Genomic DNA, 21,168 nt, shown 5'->3' with positions numbered 1-21,168 from the left:
GGTGGAGCCAGGACACGGGTCACCCCCAAAGCACTGACCGGGCCAGCTGGGGCACTAAGGACCCCTGGAGGCTCTGGAGGGGTAGAGCCCAGGCGGAGGCTTCAGGCCAGTGTGGCTCAAGTCCCAGCTTGGCCCAGGGCCATCTGCTGACCTTCCGGGGACCCTGTATTGCCCTTGAATGGCCTTCCTGGTGACCCTCCATGTGACCTCTGCTCAGATGAGCAGCCAGGGAGCTTCAGTGTGTGTGTGGAGTGGCGGGGGTGGGTGGACCCACACATGTGGGCAGGTGGGGCTGTGCACGTGTGAGAGTGTGTGCTTGTGAGAGTGTGTTTGTGCAGGTGCTGGCGTGCACGTGTGTGTGGGCGTCAGTGTCCGTGTACACACAGAGGACAGGCAGACGTGGTAGACGTGGGCGTGTGTGCACCTGGGTCGGGCAGAGCACGATGTGGGTGTTCATGGCAGCACTCTGTAGGTGTTGGTGAGTGTGTGTCAGTGCGAGCACATGTGGGTGTTTTCGTGGGTGCTCTAGCATGCACGTGGGTACTAGTGTAAGCATATGTGTGGACGTGGGTGTGTATGGAAGATGGTGTGTGGAGTGTGGATGTGTGTGGGTGTTGACACAGCATGCACATGGATGTTAGTGTTCATGTTAATGTGAGCGCATATGTGAATGTTGGTGTGTGTGGACATGGGCGTGTGTAGATGGTGTGTGTGGATGTGGGGGTGTGTGGATGGTGTGTGTGGATGGTGTGTGTGCAAGGTGTGTGTGTGAGGTGTGTGTGTGAGGAGCAGGATGAGCCTGGAGCACCTGCTGGTGCCGAGTTGGGCGGGAGGTGCATGGAAAGCAAACCCAAGACCAGGCGCCACAAAGGAGGCCCCGCAGCCTGGGGAGGCCACACAGGAGCTCCAGAGTCCCTCCAAGGCGCCTGTATGGGGACTGCGCGGGGACTGCGCAGGGATGATGCCCCACGCCCAACATCGGCCTTGGGCAGGCAGAGCTGGCCGGCTCCCGCCAGGCCCACTGTAGGCTCCAACCCCTGCGCAGGGCCAGTGCTGCCCAGGCGTGGCACAGGGGCAGGCCTACCTGGGCAGCGTCCTCCCGCTGTTGAAGAGTAAGGAGAGGCTCGCAGCCTCTGGCCTGCTGGAGAGCCCCCAGAACCTCCTCCTGCAAGGGCAGCAGGGGAGTGGCCTGCTGGTGGGGACCCGGCCAGCCATGGGTGTCCCTCAGGGGCCCCCCCACAGGGTGGACACTCGGGCCCACTGTGTGATGGGGTGAGCCAGCCAGAGCCCGAGGGCAGACTCCTGCCCGGGAGCTGAGGACACCAGGGCCCTGGGGGAACGTGGCCCAAGTCGGGTGCTCCGGCCAGGGGGGCACTGGTGCAGCAGTGAGCTCCAGGCTGGGGACTGATGCTAGAGTCCCGCTCCCGTGCCCCTCAGGACAGTTGCAGACATCCACAGGTCTCCTTGGCCCCAGGGCTAGCCCCATGAACACAGTGGACAGGCTCGCTTCCCCTGGTGCTGTGGCTTCCTCACTTCCTGCCCCAGGTAACTGACCTCCCCGGCTGGCTCAGTCGCACAGGCCGAGCACAGTTCAGCGTCCCTCACTTTAGACCGAGGGCCGCGTTTCCCATCGGCACAGGGCCTGGGGCTCAGCCATCCCGACTTCATCCAATCCCACCTGCAGCCCTGCGTCTGAAACCCGAGCAGCGACGGACCTCGCTGGTCCTTTCAGGGAGGGTCTGGGGCTTCTGAGGCTGTGTGCCCCTGGCAAGGCGCTGAGAGCCCTGGCACAGTCCTGGCGCCGGGCCCCGTGCCCTCCCCACGGGCTCTTCCCACAGACACAGTGGGCATTTCCTGCAGGCGAGCAGAGACCAGGGCGCTCTCCACGCCCTCAAAGAGCCAGAGGTAAGGCAGACAGGTAAACATGCTTTTAATAAGGCGACAGGTGCCCTCGACCGTGGGTGGCGGCGGGCTGCGCAGTGCCCCGGAGGGCGGCTGGCCGCGGCGGGCCTTTCCCCGCTGCAGCGCCAGCAGACCAGCGCCCCCTGCGGGAGGGACATGCAGGAGCACGGCGGCCCCGGGTTTGGAACAGACATATTTATTGCGGGAGGAGGCGGCGCGGCTCACCAGGCGAAGAGCGGCTTGCTGTCCTCCTTGGAGAGCTCGCACAGACAGTTCAGCAGCAGCAGCGAGTCGCCCAGGAACTTCGGCGGCACGATGTCGATGACCAGCTTGCGCAGCGCGGCGGGGCTGCTGTGCAGCGGGTTGGCGCGCAGGTCGGGCCGCTGCTTCAGGATGCCGTAGGTGTTGATGAGGAACTCGCTGAAGACGGGGTGCACCTCGCGGCTGTAGCCCAGCTTCTCCAGCCGGGCTGTCAGCGTCAGGTAGCGGTGTGTCAGCTCCCGTAGCTTCTTCTCGTCCACCGAGCCGTCCAGGGACTTGATGGAGGTCTGGGAACACAGAGTAGTCAGGGCTGCCTCCTGGCAGTGGGGTGGGAGCAGGCAGGGCTGCCCCAGCAGGTCAGTGGAGACATCCCGGCTCCCACCCTCCAGCACCTCGGGAAGATGAGCCATGGGGCCCTGGTGGACCAAGGACAGCCGGTGCCCCAAGATTGAGCCAGCCTCAGGGTGCACCCAGGTGCCCAGCAACCCCTGGGTCAGCCCCAGGATGTGCCCAGGTGCCCAGCAATTCCTGGGTCAGTTCCAGGATGTGCCTAGGTGCCCAACAACCTCTAGGTCAGTTTCAGGATGCACCTGGGTGTCCAGCAACCCTTGGGTCAGTTCCAGGATGCACCTGGGTGCCCAGCGACCCCTGGGTCAGCCCCAAGGTGCAAGCAGGTGCCCCCGCCCATGGGTCAGCCCCCAGTCACATCTGGGGTCCCAGTCCCAGGCAGCCAGGATGCACCTGCTTGATCTTCTCAGGGATGTTGGACACGGTGAAGCCGTAGAGCCGCGTCACGCCTGGGAACACGTAGGCCAGGATGCGCCGGTCCAGCTGGAAGGCGATCTCTCCAACAATGCGGCCGTCCTTCTCAGCACCCGCAAAGCTCTGGATCTCTGCACGAGGAGAGGCAGGCGTGGCTTCCAGTCAGAATCATCCAGGGGCCTGGCCCCCACTGCCCACCCGGCAAGAGCAGAGACCTAGAGTGGAAGGGAGCCTTCCCTCTGGTCTGCCCTCAGAGGTTCTTTGGGGGCCAGACACTGTGGCCCCCTCCTCTGCCAGAGGTGTGTGGACTGCTTCAGAAGCTGAGCGAGCCCAGCCTGCTACCTAGGGCAGTTCCCAGGTTTGGTCTCCCTGCCCAGTGCAGGGCTGTCCCTGCTGACCTGGATGCCACCCTGCCACCAGGCACTGAGGAGAGGGCTAGGTGTGTGCCCTGGCCTGAGGACAGTGGGGGGCAGTGGCCCCACAGCCAAGGGAAGGGTGAGACTCTGGGGCACACAGCCGGTCCTGGGCCCCTGAGGCCAGCTCTTCCCCGACTGTGCAGGGAATGCTGGGCTGGCAGGAGACCCTGTTCATTATTCCCTGTCACCACCTGGAACACTTCCTCCCACACACAAAAATGGCTCCCGAATGCCCCTCAGGCAGCCTCTGACGCCCTGGAGGCACTGGCCACCTGATGCAATGCAGGTCAAGACCCTTCAAGACTGGGGGCTCTTGGAGGATGAGTCACAGCGAGGCCCTGGCTAGAGATCGTTTTGGCCGTTGCCCCACCCTCCTCTCTGCCCCATCCCTGAGGTGCAAGAGCAAGCGTGCCCACAGCTGCTCCCCTGCTGGTGCCGCTCAGAGGCCCTCTCCCCCCGTGGAGAGGCACACAGGCCCACCCACATCCACAGCATCCTGAAGGCCCTGAGACCTCCTCCTCAGAGTCTCTCAGAGCTGCCAGCTGGGCAAGGCCAGCTGCAGGTGCAGGTCCTGTGCCCCCATGACACAGTTCAGCACCACACTCAGGCACCAGTGCCACGGAGGCAGTCCTGACCCTGCCCTGTGCAGCTAGTGCCCATGGCCTTGGAGTGTCTGGGGTGCTCCAACCCAGCCCTGGAGACCCAAGACCTTCTGGTCACCATGGAGTGTGAGGGGCCAAGGCCAGGACCATTCTGCCTGCTGCTCACCCTGGACAGACATGCCCACCAGATGTCAAGTCCTGTACCAGGGGCCAGATACACAGTGACGGACAACTGTGTCTGCAGATGAGCCTGGGCAGCTGAGGCTGTGGACTCGGCTGCTGTGGAGGTGCATGGGACCAGGCCAGAGGAAGCTTCTGCAGGGGGCAGGGTCCTGCCCGGGCATGCACACGGGACCAGGCACACAAGAGGCTGGGCCAGTGCTGTCCAGGACACTGTGTCAACTGCCGTGTCCCCTACAGGACCAGCCCCTCCCAAGGCATCTACACTGTTTCCCAAAGTGTGCTCCATGGAACACCGGGCCTGCAGGGCGAATGCAGAAAGGCTGCGTGCTGCCAGAGCTGGGATGATGCGCCCTGCTCCCCTGCACAGGCTGCTGGAAGCTGGCACTGGCACAACCTGTCTGCCCAGCCAGACACGGCAGGGGCGCGCCCTTGGGCATCCTGTAACTGCAGCTACTTCTGGCCCAGGAGGAAGAGGCCTCTGCGTGGGCGGCTGTGACAGGCCAGGAGCCAGGCTGGGGGCAGGAGGATGCAGGCTGCCTCTGCACGGTCCCTCTCTTGGCACACTTCCCAGACTTTATGGAATGTGGTTCCCCTGCACAAAGGTCCTTTGGGGGAGCCTGAGACAGCTGTGGGAACTAGGTCTGGGGCACCTGCTACAACATTTTCATCACCTCAAAATAAATCCTGTCCCTGATAACAACCACTCCCCCAGCCCCTGGAGACCAGCAGTCTGTTTTCCGTCTCTATGTGTTCATCTGTTCGGGACGTTCCACAGAATGTGTGGCCTTTCGTGTCTGACTTCATGGCACTCAGCATGGTGTTCCAAGGCCCATCCACACGGAAGTGAGTCCCAGCGCTTCATTCCTGTTTATGGCTGAGTAATATTCCATCATGGAGTTAGATCATAAAGTTTTATCTGCACTGCCAGCTTGTGGGCATCTGGCTGTTTCTACTCTGGCTAATCTGAGCATGGCTGTGTAAACATGCAAGTACAGGCTTTGCCTTCCAGTCTCTGGGTGCACACCCAGGAATGGGGTTGTGTCACGTGGGAACACTGTGTTCAGCCTGTGAGGACTGCCAGGCTGTTTTCCAAGGGGCCGCCCACTGGCGTTCCCACCAGTGTGCGTTCAAGGCTCCACTTCCCGCCCAGGCCGTTTGCTGTGAAAGGCAGCTCACGTGGGTCTCTGCATCACCCTGATGGCACAGACCCTGTGACCACTTCACCTGCGTGCTGGTCATCTGCACATCTTCTTGAGGGTTGTCCAGCCACACCCTTGGCCATTTTGACTAGATCATCTGTAAGAGCTCTTCTGAGCGCACGATTTGCCAGTACTTCCTCCCATTCTCTAGGTGATACTTCACTGTTTTGAAACTGTTCTTTGAAGCACAAAGTGTCTACTCTGGCGAAGTCGAGGTGACTAGTCTTCTCTGGTTGCCGGTGCTGTTGGTGTCAAGGTGACGCTGACCTCACCTGGGCTTCCTCTGCGAGTGACGGCTCAGGCTCGTTGAGCTCTCTGGGGCACTAGATGGGCCTGAGGTGGGTTCTGTGCATGGCGCAAGGTGGGGTCGACGGCTTCCTTTGCAGGAGCATGTCCCCAGCACCGTTTGTTGTGGTCCTTCCTTCATTGGATTGCCTGGCACCTTTGTGGGACAACCAACCATGAATGTTCGAACTTATTTCTTGGCTCTCGATCCTTTTCCACGGGTCACTGTCTGTCCTTATGACAGTACCGCACAGCCTTGATTTCTGTAGTCTGACGGGAAGTCTTGGGATTGAAAAGGGTGAGTCTCCTGAGTTCGCTCCTTTTTAAAAATTGTTTTGCTTATTCTAGGTCCCTTGTATTTCCATGTGAATGTAAGTTTCAGCTTATCAAATTTTTGTAAAGAAACCAGCTGGAACTTTGATAAGGATTGCATTAAATCTACAGATCAATGCAAGTTATTGACTATTAAACAATATTAAGCATTCTAATCCATGAACCCAAGACTCACCCTCTACTGAGGTCTTTCATCACTCAATGCTGTGTTGTAGTTTGGTGTCCGTCTTTACCAGAGGCTGCAGAAGGCAGACTGTGCAGCACAGCACCAGGGCCGGCGGGGCATGAGAGGGAGGTGTACTCCTTCATCCCTAGCTTCTCTCGTGTGCCTCTGCCCCCACCTCCCCTGAATCTTTAATGGGCGGATGAGACTGCTACACCTGAGATGTTCTAGAACTCCTCTAGTCCAAACTGTGCTCTCCGCCATCCAGCCAAAAGCTATTCTTCAAAAAAGAAGGTCAATACAACCAATATACCTCCAGCCCCACACAGAAACCACATGGGGAGTGGGAGGTGACACAAGCCAAGGACATCTGCAGGCAATGAGAAATGTCAGGAAGCACTTCAGACCAAGAGCCCTGAGAGCCTCGAGAAAAGGGACCAAGTCCTGAGAAGACATAAACTGCTGCCTGAGCCTGGTAGTCACGCCGTGGTCCCAGCAACTCAGGAGGATGAGGCCAGGGGGTCACGAGTTCAAGGGCAGCCTGGGCAACTTGACCAGGCCCCTCTCTCAATGAAAAGGGCTGGGATGTGGTTCAGTGGCAGAGCACCTGGGTTTAGTCCACTGGTTCGAAAAGACAAACCAGCAAAGCTCACTCAAGAAGAGAGAGACAATCGGGATAGCCATAGATCAATAAAACGGAATGTATGGGGGAAGACATTCTTACAGAGAAAATCCAAGGCTCAAGCAGTTTCATTGGTGAATTCTACCAGACAGTTAAGAAATAAACAGTACAAACTTGACACACACTCTTCCAAGATAATTAAAGAGGAGGAAACATCCCACCTGGGTTCAGGCCAGCCGTATAATACCTAGTCAGAAAATGGCATTAAAAGAGGACTACAGCACAAGATTCCTCATTAGCAAAGGTTCTGAACCAGATCTCAGTAACTTGAATCTAACAATACAAAAAAATGTGACACATTGTGATGAAATGGGCTTTGCCTCGGGAATCCTTGATCTGTTCACATAGGAGCACGCAACCTGTGTGACTGTTTGGTGCACAGCCACAAGAATGGGACGTTAACGCCATGTGTGATGAGATGTCAAATTACATTCTACTGCCATGTATGACTAAAAAGGACAGATCAAAGATTTGAAAAAGGAACGAATGCATGGTTGGCTTCACACTCAAGGATCAACGTGGTTTACCTTACGCCGTGGCCTGTAGGGGATTGGTCTCTGGGGGTGAGCTTTAAGAGGGAAGCCTCAGCTCTTTGGACATGCCCTCCCAGTGCAGGTGGGACCCCCTCGCTGACGCTGCTTCCTGGCTCTGAGAAGCGCTCCTGCCATGGTGGGCAGCCTCACCAGAGGCCCAAACTAGTGGTGGACATAACCTCCAGAACCATGAGCCAAAATAAACCTCTCTTTACTTCATAAATAGCCTGTGCCAGGTGTTTCATTATAGTGAAGCAAAGCTACTTGATACACAATGTTCACCAACCACAAAGGAAAACCAAATGCTCATCTCGATAGATGCAGGAAAGCATCTGACAAAATCCAACATCCACTCATGACAAACAAGCAAACTAGATTTCAAAAGGAACTTCTTCAAGACCATGAAAGGCATCTACAAAAACCTCAGCTAACTCCAGGCTCACTGGTGACAGACCGAACCCCACACCAGGGGAAGGCACCACGCTGCTCAACACTGCTTTGGAGGTCTGGCCAGCACAGTAAAGCTGGAGGAAGAGGTATAGCACCTTCTCAGCCTGTGCAGCTTCATCCCCAGCACTGAAAGGAAGAGGAAAAAAGGAAAAGGCATATCACTAGAAATGTTTAAAAAGTTTAAACATTTGTCTTCATTCACAGCACAACCATCTCTGTACTTTAGGATGCTAAGGACGAGACGTCCAGGAGAGATGGCAGAATGGAAGGGTCCTCTGCATGACTGCAAGTAGAAAACAACACTCCAGGTGAGGAGGGGCGCTCCAGGCAGGGAAAGCTCGGACGCCAGGGAATCCCACAGGAAGCTACTAGGACAAGTTAATGTATTGCAGAAGGTAAAGACCAAGCCAGAAAGATGACAGACATGTCACTCAGAAGCACAGGCATGGACTTATTAGCAGTTTCTCCAGAGAAAGAGAACAAACAGGGCATGTGCCCACAGAGACTAATGGCCCAAGACCGGCAAGCTGGACACCCAGGAGGCCTGATGGTGTGGGTGTGGCTCCTGCTCAAAGGCCAGCAGGCTGGAGACCCAGGAAGAGTGATGTGCAGGGTCAGGATCAGAGGTAGCCAGGTAGGAGTTCTCTCTGACTCAGAGGAAAGTCTGTCCAGGCCTCAACTCATCGGATGAGGCCCAACCTCAGTGAAACCTCAACCTCACACAAAGATACCTGCACAGACACAACCAGAATAAAGTTAGGCCAAATATCTGGATTCTCATGGCCTAGTCAAGGTGACTCATGAAATCAACTATTGCAGGGTCAATATACAAAAATCAATTGTGCTACTGTTTTCTAGAAATAGACACCAGAGATTGATATGATATAGCAATACTACTTACTATAGCATCAAGAATATTAAATACTCAGGGGTAAACGTGACTAAAGTGTGCAAGACAGGGGAAGGAGGAGGGGAAGAGACGGGAAGGTGCTGGGAGGAAACTGTCAGCTGTGCCACGTGCACGTGCAAGCAGGGCACGAGGCATCCCACTATCGTGCTCAGTCATGGTGCTCCAGTAACGGACAAAAAATGGAAAGGAAACTTTGAAAGTGTTCAAGACCTGCATGTGCAGAACCACAGAACATTGCTGAGCACTGGTACAGACTGTGGGCCGACACAGAGTCCACAAAGGATCCATGCTGTGAAGGTGCCCTTCCTCTGACACTTGAGCTCGTTGACTTGCAGGCTCGGATGATCCCAGTCAAAGTCATAGCAGGCTTCTTTGTAGAAATGGACAAGCTGATTCCAAATGCATATGGAAATGCAAAGGATCCAGGAGAGCCAGAACAACTTCAAGAAAACGAAGCTGAAGAGCCTATATGTCCTGCTTGATTCACAGTCTTGCTATAAAGCCACAGGACTCTAATCCAGGTGGACACAGACAGGTGGACAGGACGCACGGAGGACGTAGAAACAGCCTCACGGGTGTTCAGACAGCCGATGTTCAGCAAGTAACCAAACAGTTCAACCACAGGGACTGTCCCTGAGCACTGGGGCTGGTGGAGCAGATGTCTATATGGAAACCCAAACCCAAGACAGAAATGACGTGGACTTATAAGAAGTCCAAATGTAAACCCTACAGCTGTAGAACTTCTGGAACACAGAGGAAAGAACCTGGATTTGGCAAAGACTTTCCAAAAGTACCAACTACAAGAGAATATCGGAATATTGGACTTCATCAAATTCAACAGTTTTGCTTCCCCAAAACATCATGGAAATGGAAGAGTCACAGACTGGGAGGCTGTGTCTAAACAACATGCCCACAAAGGACTTGTATCTAGAATATTCAACAAACTCTCACAACCAGAAAGGCAAGCAACTCAGCTTTCCTAGAAGGTGCCCAAAGCCCTGGACCCTACCCCAGACCAGCAGCCCGCGTGCTCTGCGTGGCTGGAGAACCTACAAGCCAGGTCGCTGCCCAGCCACCTGCACACGCCTCACCATTGAGGTAGTAGCTCCGCCTGGTCCTGTCCCCGGTGGGCAGGTTGCTCTCTGAGAAGCACACCTTCTTGGGCCGCACCATCTCCCTGGGCTCGAGCAGGGTCTTGTCCACCAGCGGGTCCTGCAGGGGGCTCAGGAGTGGAGACAGCTTCCTGTCGGTGCCCCGTGCATGCAGCTCCGGGGCACCAATGAAGGCTTTGAAGGTCACCTGGGAGGAGGTCGCACAGCCCGGGGATGCTTCGTCCTCGCTGGAGAGGGGGGCGTGCGAGCACAGTAGGTCCTCCAGGGAGGACGTCTGCATCTGGGAGGGCGTGTCCGGGACACTGCTGAACCTTCCAAAGTCTGGACCTGGGGTGGAGAGGAAAGAGACGGAAGGTCAGGCAGGAGATGGACACCCTCAATGTGCAGAGCACCCTGGGGAGCCCCTAGGGAGCACCAGCACCCCAACCACCGCTCTGGCCCCTGCTGGCACCTCCCTGGTAACAGGTAGCATTGGCTCGTGGGCTCGAGCAAAGCAGTGTGCAGGCCTCACACTCGGGCCACTCCCACAGTGACTTCCGCACGCCTCTCTAATTTGTCAGCAATGGCGTCATTCTGTGGGAACTGTCTGAGATCTGTCCGTGATCAGACACCTGCACACAGTGACTCCCGACCACGGTGGGGAAGGCCCAGCTGTGGGTAGCCTCCCTGGTCGGCTCCTGGGCTCAAGTAAGTGAGCGTTTGGTGTTTTTGCTTCACACACCATGGGGCACAGACAAGCCCCATCTCCCTGGGGTCAGATTCAGCTTAACTCTTATTGCTGCTGAGGTCCTGTGCTACCTGCATGTCAGGAGTTCATTCTCCTGGCAATAAAGCAAAGATACACTTGAAAAACTATTTTAAGAGCTATCAAAAAAGCTTGTCTTAAAATGAGTATATTCAGGAACCAGCTATTTTACACTCAAAAATATCTTCAGAGGAAAAAGAAAGTTTAGAGGAAGAAAATTCACCAAGATCCTGCACCATCTTCCCAAGGAGGAGGCCTGCAGACCCTCTTCACACTAAGAAGGGCACCGTGTATGAGTTCCACCTGGGAATGCCGACACAAGCAGAGCTCCTCAAGGAGATCATTAAATGATTCAATAAGAAGTAGAAAACCCACATGGGCCAACAAAGAGAAGAAATATCCAAATCTTATAAATAGGTACTTATAAATAATCATTCCCTGAAGGACCGCAGGCCCAGGGGGTCTGTGGCAAGTTCTTTCAAGTTCCCCAACAGCGTATGATCCCTACATCATACCAGTCAGGTTGAAACGCTGAAAAAAATAGAAGATGCACAACTAAGGTGAAAACAAATCATAGTACAATTCAAACACCAAGAAATGTTGTCACAAATCTGAATCAAATTCCCAAAAAGATACTCCCCAGAAAGGAAAGTGGTCTGGGTCCACATAGAAAGAGTACAGAAAGAAGTCACGCACGACCGTCCTAGTACGTCCATGCAGGGGAAGCTCAGGACCCCAGCCAGCAAGGCCCACTATGGGGAGAGGAGGAGGGCACCTGGACCACCTGGATGCAGGCTCTCAGGACCCACAGGGGCCACTCGCAGCTGCTTCCGTACTTCACAGTAAATACTGGGAGGACTGTTCTCTGCGCCCAGCTGTGCCCATGCCCAGGCAGCTGGGGCTGTCAGACACTGCCCACAGGTGGCCAGGACTGTGCACCAGCAGCTCTTCTCTGGCCCCAGGGAAGAAGCCCCACGAAAACTACAGCCAGCCAGCGTCTGAGCAGTGAGGACGCAGCAAGAAGAAATCACTTAACATGGCCACTTGTGCATCAGGGGACTGTGGAAGGCGAAACTGGGAACCCGGATGAGAGTGAGCAGAGAGTGCCGGAGACGGCCGCCACACGGGCTGCCTGTGGCTCCACAGGCCACGGAAGTCACCATGCTGCCGAGGACCTCTGGCTGCTGTGCCTCCGACTGCCACACGGTGTCTGAAGGGGTCCCTGCAGTGTGTGAGGTCATCGGGGTGTTCAGAAGACACAGGAAGACCCTAAATTTACTTCTGCCTTCCAAACTGTGACCCTGCTTGTAGAAATGGACACTCGAAGGAAATAACCCTGATTTTTAAAGGAAGACCTTTTTGCAGTGTTACCTCAGGGGAAAAAAGAATTTTAATTTCAGAAGGAAGAGAGTTCATTCAACTGTGGCTCATCTGGCACTACGGCCTGCACAGCCTGCTTAAAACACATGTGCAGAGCAGGGACGATCGTGTCTGATGCCAAACAGGGGCTGGAACTCACGGCCACCAGAGCTCGGCGCCGCTCGACCAGCCAGATGCTGGCAGCACCGTCCTCCAGTGCTCTGCTCTGGACGAGCCCCAGAGGCACGGTGGAGCAGGGAACCAGGAGGACCCCAGAAAGCAGAGGGCAGCCTGCGGGAACGGGGCCCTGCGGGAACGTGTGCCACTGGCTCTCAGGCCCGGGAGAGACCACGCCAAGACCCTGCTTGCCAGGCCCCCAGGCAGACAGACATCTGTGAGGAGGCCAGGCGGCAGGACACCCTCCCATCCCCTGGGAGCACTTGGCAGTGTCTATTTTGAGATAGGGTTAGGGAGATCCCTGGCACAAGGTCAGAGGGCGTGGCTGCTCACAGCTGCACGGTCTGTGGTCCCAGGGAACTGGGAATGTGCTGCCCCATCACAGGGCCCAACTTCGAAGTGTGCTGTGCAGACACAGGAGGACCAATGGAGGGCGAGGGTAGGATGGATGGTAAGGGGTCAAATTGCGAACATGATCTTGGTTAGGTAAACTAAAAGAGCAGACGGAGTCACTCCTGCTTGTCCATCAGGAGTGCCAGAGGAAGCTCATCAGCGTGGGCAGTGCCTGTGGGGGTGAACCAAGAAGCAGGGACATCCTCTGTGGCTTCTATGCTGGTGGCACTATCGAACGTGCATCCTGGTTCCAAAGCAGACATCAGGGGACTCCTGGAGACGTGCAGCCACAGCTGCACCTTTGCTGAGCTGTGCTCCTTCCCATCTGTAAACTTCCATTCCACCAAGCACTTGGCACTGGCTTTCCAAACTCCAGTCCCCAAGCCATGATTGTGCCCCTGCTGGACGACCCAGGGGTCTCAAGGGTTAGGGTTAGGGTTAGGGTTAGGTGGGGCCAGGCCTGAATGAGCCCCAGGAACCCGACTCATCCCAGACACACCCAGATGTGGGGAGGTGGGAGGCCGGCCTGCCCTTGCACATCAAGCTGCCTGGCAGACCTGACTGAAGCCCACAGCCAGCCTGAGCCACAAGACCCTTAGCACGTGCCCTGTGGCTGGGTTCCCCCACTTTGTGGGAGATTTGGGGGCCTCAGGTTGTGGCTCCCCTGAGCCTGGAGTCCAAGAAGAGCCAGGCCTGCTGGGACTGCTGAAGGACAGGGCCCCTGGCAGCTCAGAGCTGCTGACAGTAGTCAGCATTCAGGCCTGAGCTTAGCACCGTCCAGCTTCCCACCGTTCCAGGGTCTCTGGTGTCCATGGACTTGATTCTGGCACTCCAGGGTGCCACAGGGACCCAGCAAATGTCCTGTGGCCTCTCAGCCACTCCCCAGAGGTGCTGTCCCCATCTTCCATCCAACTCCCTGTGGGGAGCCCCTGACCACCTGAGCTCCCTCTCATGGGTTCCCTGGGGCTAGAGGTGCCAGGGAACCCGGGATAGATCTTTCCATCCCGCTCTACATCAGGGCAGTGGCCTTGCCCGCAGTTGGACCATGCAGGATGCCCTTTCCAGTGATAAACACGAGCAGAGGAGGGTGGCAGACACCCCAGGGGGACTCCAGGAAGTGACCACAGCATGTGCAGGCCGCAGGGGGCCCCTTGTGGCCAGCACTGGCACCCAGGGCATCCCACGAAGCTAGCCACAGTCAGCCAGATGCTCCACCTCACAGGCAGCAGAGCCTACAGGACCCCCAGGCTACTGCTCCGTTTCAGAGGCCTAGAAGACTGGACAGTGTCCCTGGCCTGCCAGCTGGGCCACGGTGCTCAGGCACAGAGTTCTCAAGCCTGCCTGGGGCTCTGCCCACTGTCCACCATCACGACCCAAGGCCAAGGCCACAATGTACCAACTGCACCCAAAGTCAGCCTATCACTATGGAAAGGGAACTTCTCGGGCTGGGCTGTGGCTCAGTGGAAAGAGCTTGCCTGGCATGTGTGAGGCACTGGGTTTGATCCTCAGCACCACGTATAAATAAAAAGGTCCACGGACAACTAAAATATACATATATATGCTAAAAAAGAAAGAAAAGGGAATTTCTTTCTCAAAAACATTCTAAACAGAACCAGAAAGCAATTGGCCTTTGTCTGTCTTCTCTGTAAGAAGTCACAGGAGGCTGGAGCAGCACCACGTGGCAGGCCATGGAGCCACGGCCTCCCACCCACTTGCCCCACAGGCTCCGTGGGGCCACTCCGGGCACCAGGCAGTCCCGAGACCCCTCTGGCTGATGACGTGTGGTGGCCCTGACAGAGCAGAGGCACAGTGCTCATGGGGGCCCATGCTCTGTGAGGAGCAGGCCAGGCCAGCACCGTCCTGCAGGAAGAGAGGCCCTCGTGGCTCAGGGCCGCAGGAGCACCCGTCCGCTCCAACCACAGTGGTGCTTCTGACGTGGCTGACGAAGGCAGCCCTGGACCCCGCAGGAGCCAGCCACGGCCGTGCTCCAGGCTGGACCCGAGGCCCCAGAGCTCAGGAGGACCCAAGGGTGGGGAGGTGCCCGCCTGAGTGGGAAGCCCCGGCCCGGCCGCACCTCACCTGCACACCCCGGGGAGCAGGCCTCAGGGTAGGCAGGGCCCCGGGGGAAGAGGGGCTCGCGGCCCCCGCGGCTGCAGCTCTCTTGGCAGCTCTCGCTGAGCAGCCGCTTCAGCATCTGGTTCTCCTTCAGCAGGCGCACCTGCTTCTTCAGGTCCGCGTTCTCGCTCATGAGCCTGTTCATCAGCTCGCTGCCCTCAGCCATGGCCGCCTCCGTGCTCACGTGCAGGCCTGCGCCCCCATGGAGATGGAAGTCCAGAGCTCACAGAGCCCACAGGAACCGCCTCAGACCCTGGAGTTCCACGGCTGCCGCCTTCCACAGCCTTGTGATGTCGCCCCCTTAAAGAGGCAGCACCGCCATCATCGGGGCCCAGACTGGGTGGCGCCAGGCACACAGACGTCCACTGGGGCTGGCCCGGCGTCCACACCTGAGGAAGGAAGGGCAGTGGGGGCCGACAGGGGAGCCCCGCCAGGGACACCAACACGATTCGCTGACTGTCACAAACTGAAGAGCCAGTGGCAGAGGACCACGCACAGGAATGCGGGGCACAGCGGGTCACACAGGGAGCCTCAGGCCTGTCAGTGACCACCTGGAAACAGCGCTGCACTGCTTCTCCAGCTGCCGTTTCTGGCTGGGAAGGCGCCGAGGGCGTCTCCCGCTGCTCTGAGGGTGAAGCCCCTGCCCCTTCCCTTCCCTGGGCTGGGCTCTCAGGTGCAGGCAGTGGAGGGGACCCGACAGAACGAAGCTGGGGTGGCGCTGCCTCGAGAGCAGCTGGGGCTTGGGGATAGAGGGGCCTCTGAACGCCAGCCCCATCACTGTCCCAGCACCAACCTGGGCCTGCAGGACACGGCCTCGGGAACTCGGAGCCCCCCAGGAGGGCTGCTAGGGGCTTCGGGACGGGAGCAGAGCAGGACCCTGGTCCACCTGAGCCCCAGCCTCCACACCCAGCCCCGCCACACAGCAGCTTGGAGCGGCTGGGCCACAGGCCTGCACTGTCCCTCAGCATGCTGGCCAGGACCCACTGCCCTGAGCCACTGGCTCAGCCTGTTACTGCTTGTGTTCCCGAGGGAACCGATGGGAATCTCCTCGTGCCTTTGCCTGGTTTATAACAGAGTCCCATAGCACGAGGGCCACTCTGCTCGGGCTGTTAGGTGACTGCTTTCTTAAGTCTGATGGACTCTACCAGAGATGGCATCTAGGCCCAGATTTCTCCTGGAATTTTAAAGTTTCTAGCCCAATTTCCTAGACAGATGTGAGGTGACAGCTGCTGTTTCTTCTCGGATCCACTGTGACAATAGATTTCTCAAGGAACTTGCCCTTGCTGTCCATCTGAATCACCCTGAAGGACGGGCAGATCCACCAGGGAGGGTGCCGGGAAGGACTGGGGAAGCAGGAGACCCACAGCCAGCGAGGGGAGCCCGGACCCCCAGGCAGGCGGGCCGTGCAGGGGGAGGGCCAGGCGGCCCTCATTCCTGGCAGCAGGCCGTTTCCTGTCCCACCTGGTCGGACTGGGCTCGGGCTCTGTCCTCACTGCAGGTGACTGCTCTCCTGCTCCCTTGCGCAGGCGCCCCAGCAAGGCGCTGCGGACGCTGGTTTGATCTGTCACTGTTCGTGGCAGCTGCGTCACAGGTCCACCTCGTGCTGCTCAGCCAGGAGCAGTTCTGCTTGTCCTGTGCTCACTCCATTTATTTATTTATTTTTTGTCCTGGGGTGCTTGACCACTGAGCCACACCCCCAGCCCTTTTTAAAATATTTTTTAGAGACAGGGTTTCACTGAGTTGCTTAGGGCCTCGCTAAGTTGTCCACGCTGGCCTTGAACTTGCTATCCTCCTGCCTCAGTCTCCGCAGCTGCTGGGATCTCAGGTGTGGGCCACCAGGCCTGGCCTCTTTTTCAAAGAGGTAAAATTGGGAGGCAGGAACAGAGACACCCTACGCCCTTCCTGCTCCACATGCAGTTCCCACCGGCACCCCACCAAGGGCCCACCTGTTCCCACCGCAGTACTAAACCGACAGGCCCTCACCCATGTAGGGTTCACCTGGGGGCTGTGCATGGGGCTGGACAGCGTGCAGTGACACGCACGCAGCACTACCGTGTCAGGAGTTTCGCTGCCCTAAAACCCAAGCTCTGCCTCCTCATCCACTCCTGCCCCCAGTGCAGGTGACCAATAACCTCCAGTCACATGGTTTTGCATTTCCCAAGACACAGGGCTGGCACCGCAGGGTCTGTGGCTCCCAACCCGCCTTCTCTCACTGAGGAATCTGCAGTCGGCTTCCAAGTCTGTGTGTTCCACAGCTCGTTTATTCCTTGCGCTGAACACTACCCATCACCTGGGTGGACTGGTTTATCTGTCCATCACCTGCTGAAGGACATCTTGGGTGCTTCCCAGTCTTGGCAATTCTGAGTCAAGCTGTGTGAACACCTGTGTGCAGGTTCTCTGAACTCCTCTGAGCAATGCCAAGGAGCATGCTGGCTGGATGGCATAGTGAACCTGCGAGGAGCTTTGTGGAAGCCGCCACGAGTCTTCCAGAGAGGCTGCAGCACTCTGCACCCCGCGGTCAGGCGCCTGTTTTCTCTTTTGGTCCTGGGGATTGAACCAGGGGTGCTTAATCACTGAGCCACATCCCCAGCCCTTTTTTTTTTTTTTAAATTTTAGAGACAGGATCTCACTGAGTTGCTGAGGCTGGCTTTGAACTCACCATCCTCCTGCCTCAGCCTCAGCCTCCGGACCCTAGGGTTACAGGTGTGCACAACCATGCCCAGCTCTTCACTTTAATGAGCTCCGGCTGACCATTTTCTTCTTCATGGATGACGCATTTGGTGTTGTACCTAGGATGTCACTGGCACACCCAGTGGTGGAGGTTCTCTGTCTAGGGGTTTTGTAGTCTGCACATTTAGGTCTGAGATGCACTTACTTTGTGAAGGGTTTACGGTGTATGTCTAGATTCACTTTCTGCTGAAGACTCCTTTTCCACAGGATGCTCTCGTAATGTTATTTGACTTCCAAATATTTGAGATTTTCTGGATCTTTCTGGCTTTGAGCTCATTTAATCCCATTGTGCTCAGAACTCTGCAAGGTTCCGATCCTTTTCAGTTGTGAGACTCAACTCAAGACCCAGCTGATGTCCTGTCTAGGTGGACGGTCCATGAGCACTGGGGTGTGTCTCCAAAGCCAGGCCGAGTGTGCCCTAGCACCTGTGAGCACATGTTGGCTGGGGATGTCCAGGTCTGTCCTCCCGAACCTTGTGTTCACCAGTAGCTGAGGCAGGTGCTTAAGTCTCCCACAACAGCACTAGTCTAGTTCCCTGCCTGGTTCTGAGGCGCTTGCCCATGTATGTTAAGTGGTTATTAAGTGTTCTTTTTTAAGACAGGGTCTTGCTATTTTGCCTAGGCTGGCCTTGAACTTGTGATCCTCCTGCCTCAGCCTCCACAGCTGCTGGGATTACAGGCGTGCACCACCACACCCAACCTAAACTTTTACTTTCAGCCTGTCTCTATACTTAAAAGTCTATTATGGACAACACAGACAGGCTGTGCTTTCCCATCCATGTGGCCATCTCTTTCCTAGTGGGGGCACTTGGATCTTTTCAATTGATAAAACTTCTAGGATTTGTCTGTCTCCATCTCGTTAGGAGCCACGTGTCCCATCTGGCCTCTGCTCTACCGACCTCCCTTCCTGAGCCACGCCTCTTTACTGTGAGGGGCTGCAGCAGGTTCACCTTGGTCCCGTGACTCACTGCAGCCCACCTCTCAGTAGTAAACTACCTTGTGACCTACCTCTTCTCCTGAGTGGGGGTCCAGACCATGTGCTCCCAACCTCCCTGGACAGCCTCTGTTCCTGTTGCCAAGGGTCCTTGTTAAAAGCCCCATTGTCTGCTTTTAAATGTCAGTGGCACTCTATTTTTATTAAAGAGAGTGTTTTAAGCAAAGAGGGAAAGCCCTCTGTACGGGCTGCCTACCATCTGGGTGGGCTTCCTTCCTCGACCAAGGGCACGACTTCCCTTTGGCTTTAACACCTTGACATTTCCGTGGGGTACCTGGTGGGGAGTCTTTCCAGCATGGTCAATCGGGAAAACGTCTCCCTGGCCTTCATGTCAAGTTGGCCAGTGTCCCCAGAACTGTACAGTCGGCCTGCATCGCGGCCTCCTCGTGTTCTTGACCTGCTGGTTGCTGTTGTGATGTGCCAGGGGGCTGCTGTCTGCTGAGCTGTGTGGATCTGTGGGCTTACATGTTTTCCAAGCAGAAACACCTGCCAGCAGGATCACTTCAGTGGTCCTCAGCCTTGGTCTCCCAACAGGTCCCTGTGCTTGTCGGTCTTCTGGCCATCTGGGTGCTTGAGCGCACTGCTTTCCCTGGGAGATCTGAAGGCAGACTTGTCAGGGGAGCACAGACCTTGGGCTTGCCCTTGTAGAAGCCTGTGTCTGGGGCTTTCCTGGGACTCAGAGACACCCTCGGGGCCTCGCTGCCTGGAGTACAGGACGTCATCACAGAAACCAGGGAAGACTGTCCCATAGAACCAGTCAATTCTGGTCATCCACTCTACCCTGTCCTGCTGCATGTGGAATGGAAGACTTAAGCCAGCACCCGTCATCTCAGAGAAGAGAGCGGAGAGAACACTGCATGTCACCAAGAGGGGCAGGGCAGGAACTGCCACCCAGAGGTCCTAGTGAGTTCACCCAGCTCTCCAGAGTCACACCCCTGGACTCCTCTGGCCTCCCTTTGAGGTCTGGCTTGACCACAATGCCCTTGTGGAAAGGCGCTGTGAGGAATAGCCCAGGGAAACCTGGGGTCCCCACCCACCCTCTCTGGATGTCCCCAACCAGAGGGTTGCACATCTCCTAAGCCACAGGGGTTTCCTCTCCAGTGCCTCCTGGAGACTGAGCACATCTGTAGCTCTGGGAGTGAGTCAGTCAGACACTGGTGCGCACGGCAGGTGCTAAGCTTCCTCCTGACCCATCGGAATGTCCTGCCTGTGTTTTCCTGTCTCAATTTTCTTTCTTTCTTTCTTTTTTTTTTTTTTATATTTTTTGTTGTAGGTGGACATATTTTTATTTTACTTATTTTTATATAGAGCTAAGGATCAAACCCAGTGGTAGGCAAGTGCTCTACCACTGAGACCCAGCTCCTCTGTCTCAATTTTCTAACCTTAATTCCTTTCTGAAAAAAATTGAATTGTAAGTAACTTATGTTGCAGATAGAGAAATTAAAATAAATCAATCTAACTGATCAATCACATGACTGTATCGTCCTATTTGCTGAAGTTAGAGAAGAATGAAGCAATGACAGAAACAGCTGCTGGGAAAATCTGCACAGCAATATCTTGCAAGGCAAACACTTTCTCAGAGACGAGTTTCATCCAGTTAGGCCTTTCCCACTAGAAACTCCCTCCACCAAGCCAACCAATGTCCACATCAGCATGCACACAGGAGACTCAGGGCAGCACCTTCAGAACCTGCTCCTGACCACCAAACCCAACAAGCTGAGCCCAAGACTCCTCAGCAACTTACTCAGGACAGAGCCTGCTTTCACTCATGCCCAGGTAAGTGTTCCCCTCCAGCAAAGGGATACTGGTCTCCAAGCAGCTCTCTGGTCACTGACCTGAAGCCAAGAGACCCATACACCCCACACAGGGACAAGGGGGCAGTCTCGGAAAACCCCAGACCACAAACTCCCCAGACCAAGCAAAACCAGCATGATCGCTTCTCCCTAAGGGTTTAAGCATCACTTTATTAAGGGAGCTGGTCATGTAGGTGACTTTCAGTGACATATTCAGTATATAAGTGAGTTTGCAGCTGCCTTCTGGAAAACCCACGTCTTCTACAGTGATCTGGTCATAGCTGGATTCCTGAGAAAACCAGCTGCTGCTAGGGCAGGTCAGGCAGAGAGGGACTGGTCAGCACAGGCAGCAGTGCAGGCTGGGACCTGAGGCAGGAGAGCTGGGGAATCACGCTACGCAGGGAACAACAGGGTTGGGCAGGAGGCAGAGCTGCAGACCTGTGCTTGAGAGGGGGCAGCCCTGGAGGGTCCTGGGCAGGAGCAGGGGATCAGAGGGGCAAGCTTCTAAGGGAGAACAGAAGGGGCAGAGGTAAGAGCAGAGGCCTGGGGAGGCACTGCGGGGCCCACTCACCAAGGCTGGGAAGGACAGCTGCCACCAGGGGGCCTGAGTGCCTGCGTGCTCCTCCATGTGCGCAAGGTAAAGCCAGGGCCCACTGTCCTTCCCTGAGCCCTGGCTATGCAGGCCAGGCCCCACAGGGCTGGGGTTGCAGGAATTCAGAGCTCACTCAGGTACTGCTTTGGCAACACAGCCCTCACCTCCACTCACAGCACACACTTGGCGTGGAAGGTTGGCAGTGGCCTGGGGGCACTGTGAGCATTGTCCTGGGCCCCGGGTGGGTGGTGGCTGGGGGTGCTCGACTGCCTGTGGCACACAGCAGTACCCCACAGTAGAACCACCATGACTACACCCGTCCTCCCTGGCCTGCAAAGCCTGGAGATTAGGACGCTAGCACCCTCAGACAAATGAAGGACAGACAGGTGAGCTCACAAGCCAGGGGGAGGCCAGGTGCCACGCTGGGCTCCCATCACAGCCTCAGATGTGCACTGAGTCCCAGGGCATCACGGTGAAC

At 56.5% G+C, this 21,168-nt stretch overlaps 1 protein-coding gene across 2 annotated transcripts; it reads right to left on the bottom strand.

The window, feature by feature from the left end:
- Window positions 1-2,123: 2,123 nt before the first annotated feature.
- On the bottom strand, window positions 2,124-15,032 carry SPATC1L (spermatogenesis and centriole associated 1 like; the record flags this gene model as incomplete). 2 transcript variants are annotated; one of them, XM_079100794.1, is made up of 4 exons in its annotated part: window positions 14,547-15,032; window positions 9,773-10,120; window positions 2,905-3,056; window positions 2,124-2,450 (listed from the first exon to the last, which is right to left on the bottom strand). In XM_079100794.1, exons 1-4 carry the CDS (start codon window positions 14,746-14,748, stop codon window positions 2,124-2,126), a joined length of 1,029 nt encoding a protein of 342 aa, XP_078956920.1. In that variant the 5' UTR covers window positions 14,749-15,032. The 2 variants fall into 2 exon arrangements, with proteins under 2 accessions (XP_078956920.1, XP_078956921.1); XM_079100795.1 differs by lacking the exon at window positions 2,124-2,450 and having other exon boundaries at window positions 2,955-3,056; window positions 9,837-10,120.
- Between the last annotated feature and the right edge of the window lie 6,136 nt (window positions 15,033-21,168).

This window comes from Sciurus vulgaris (assembly GCF_902686455.1).
Source record: "Sciurus vulgaris genome assembly, chromosome: 10".
Classification (NCBI taxonomy): Eukaryota; Metazoa; Chordata; class Mammalia; order Rodentia; family Sciuridae; genus Sciurus; species Sciurus vulgaris.
The sequence above is the reverse complement of the archived record's forward strand: the minus strand, read 5'-3'. Positions and strand labels throughout refer to the sequence as shown.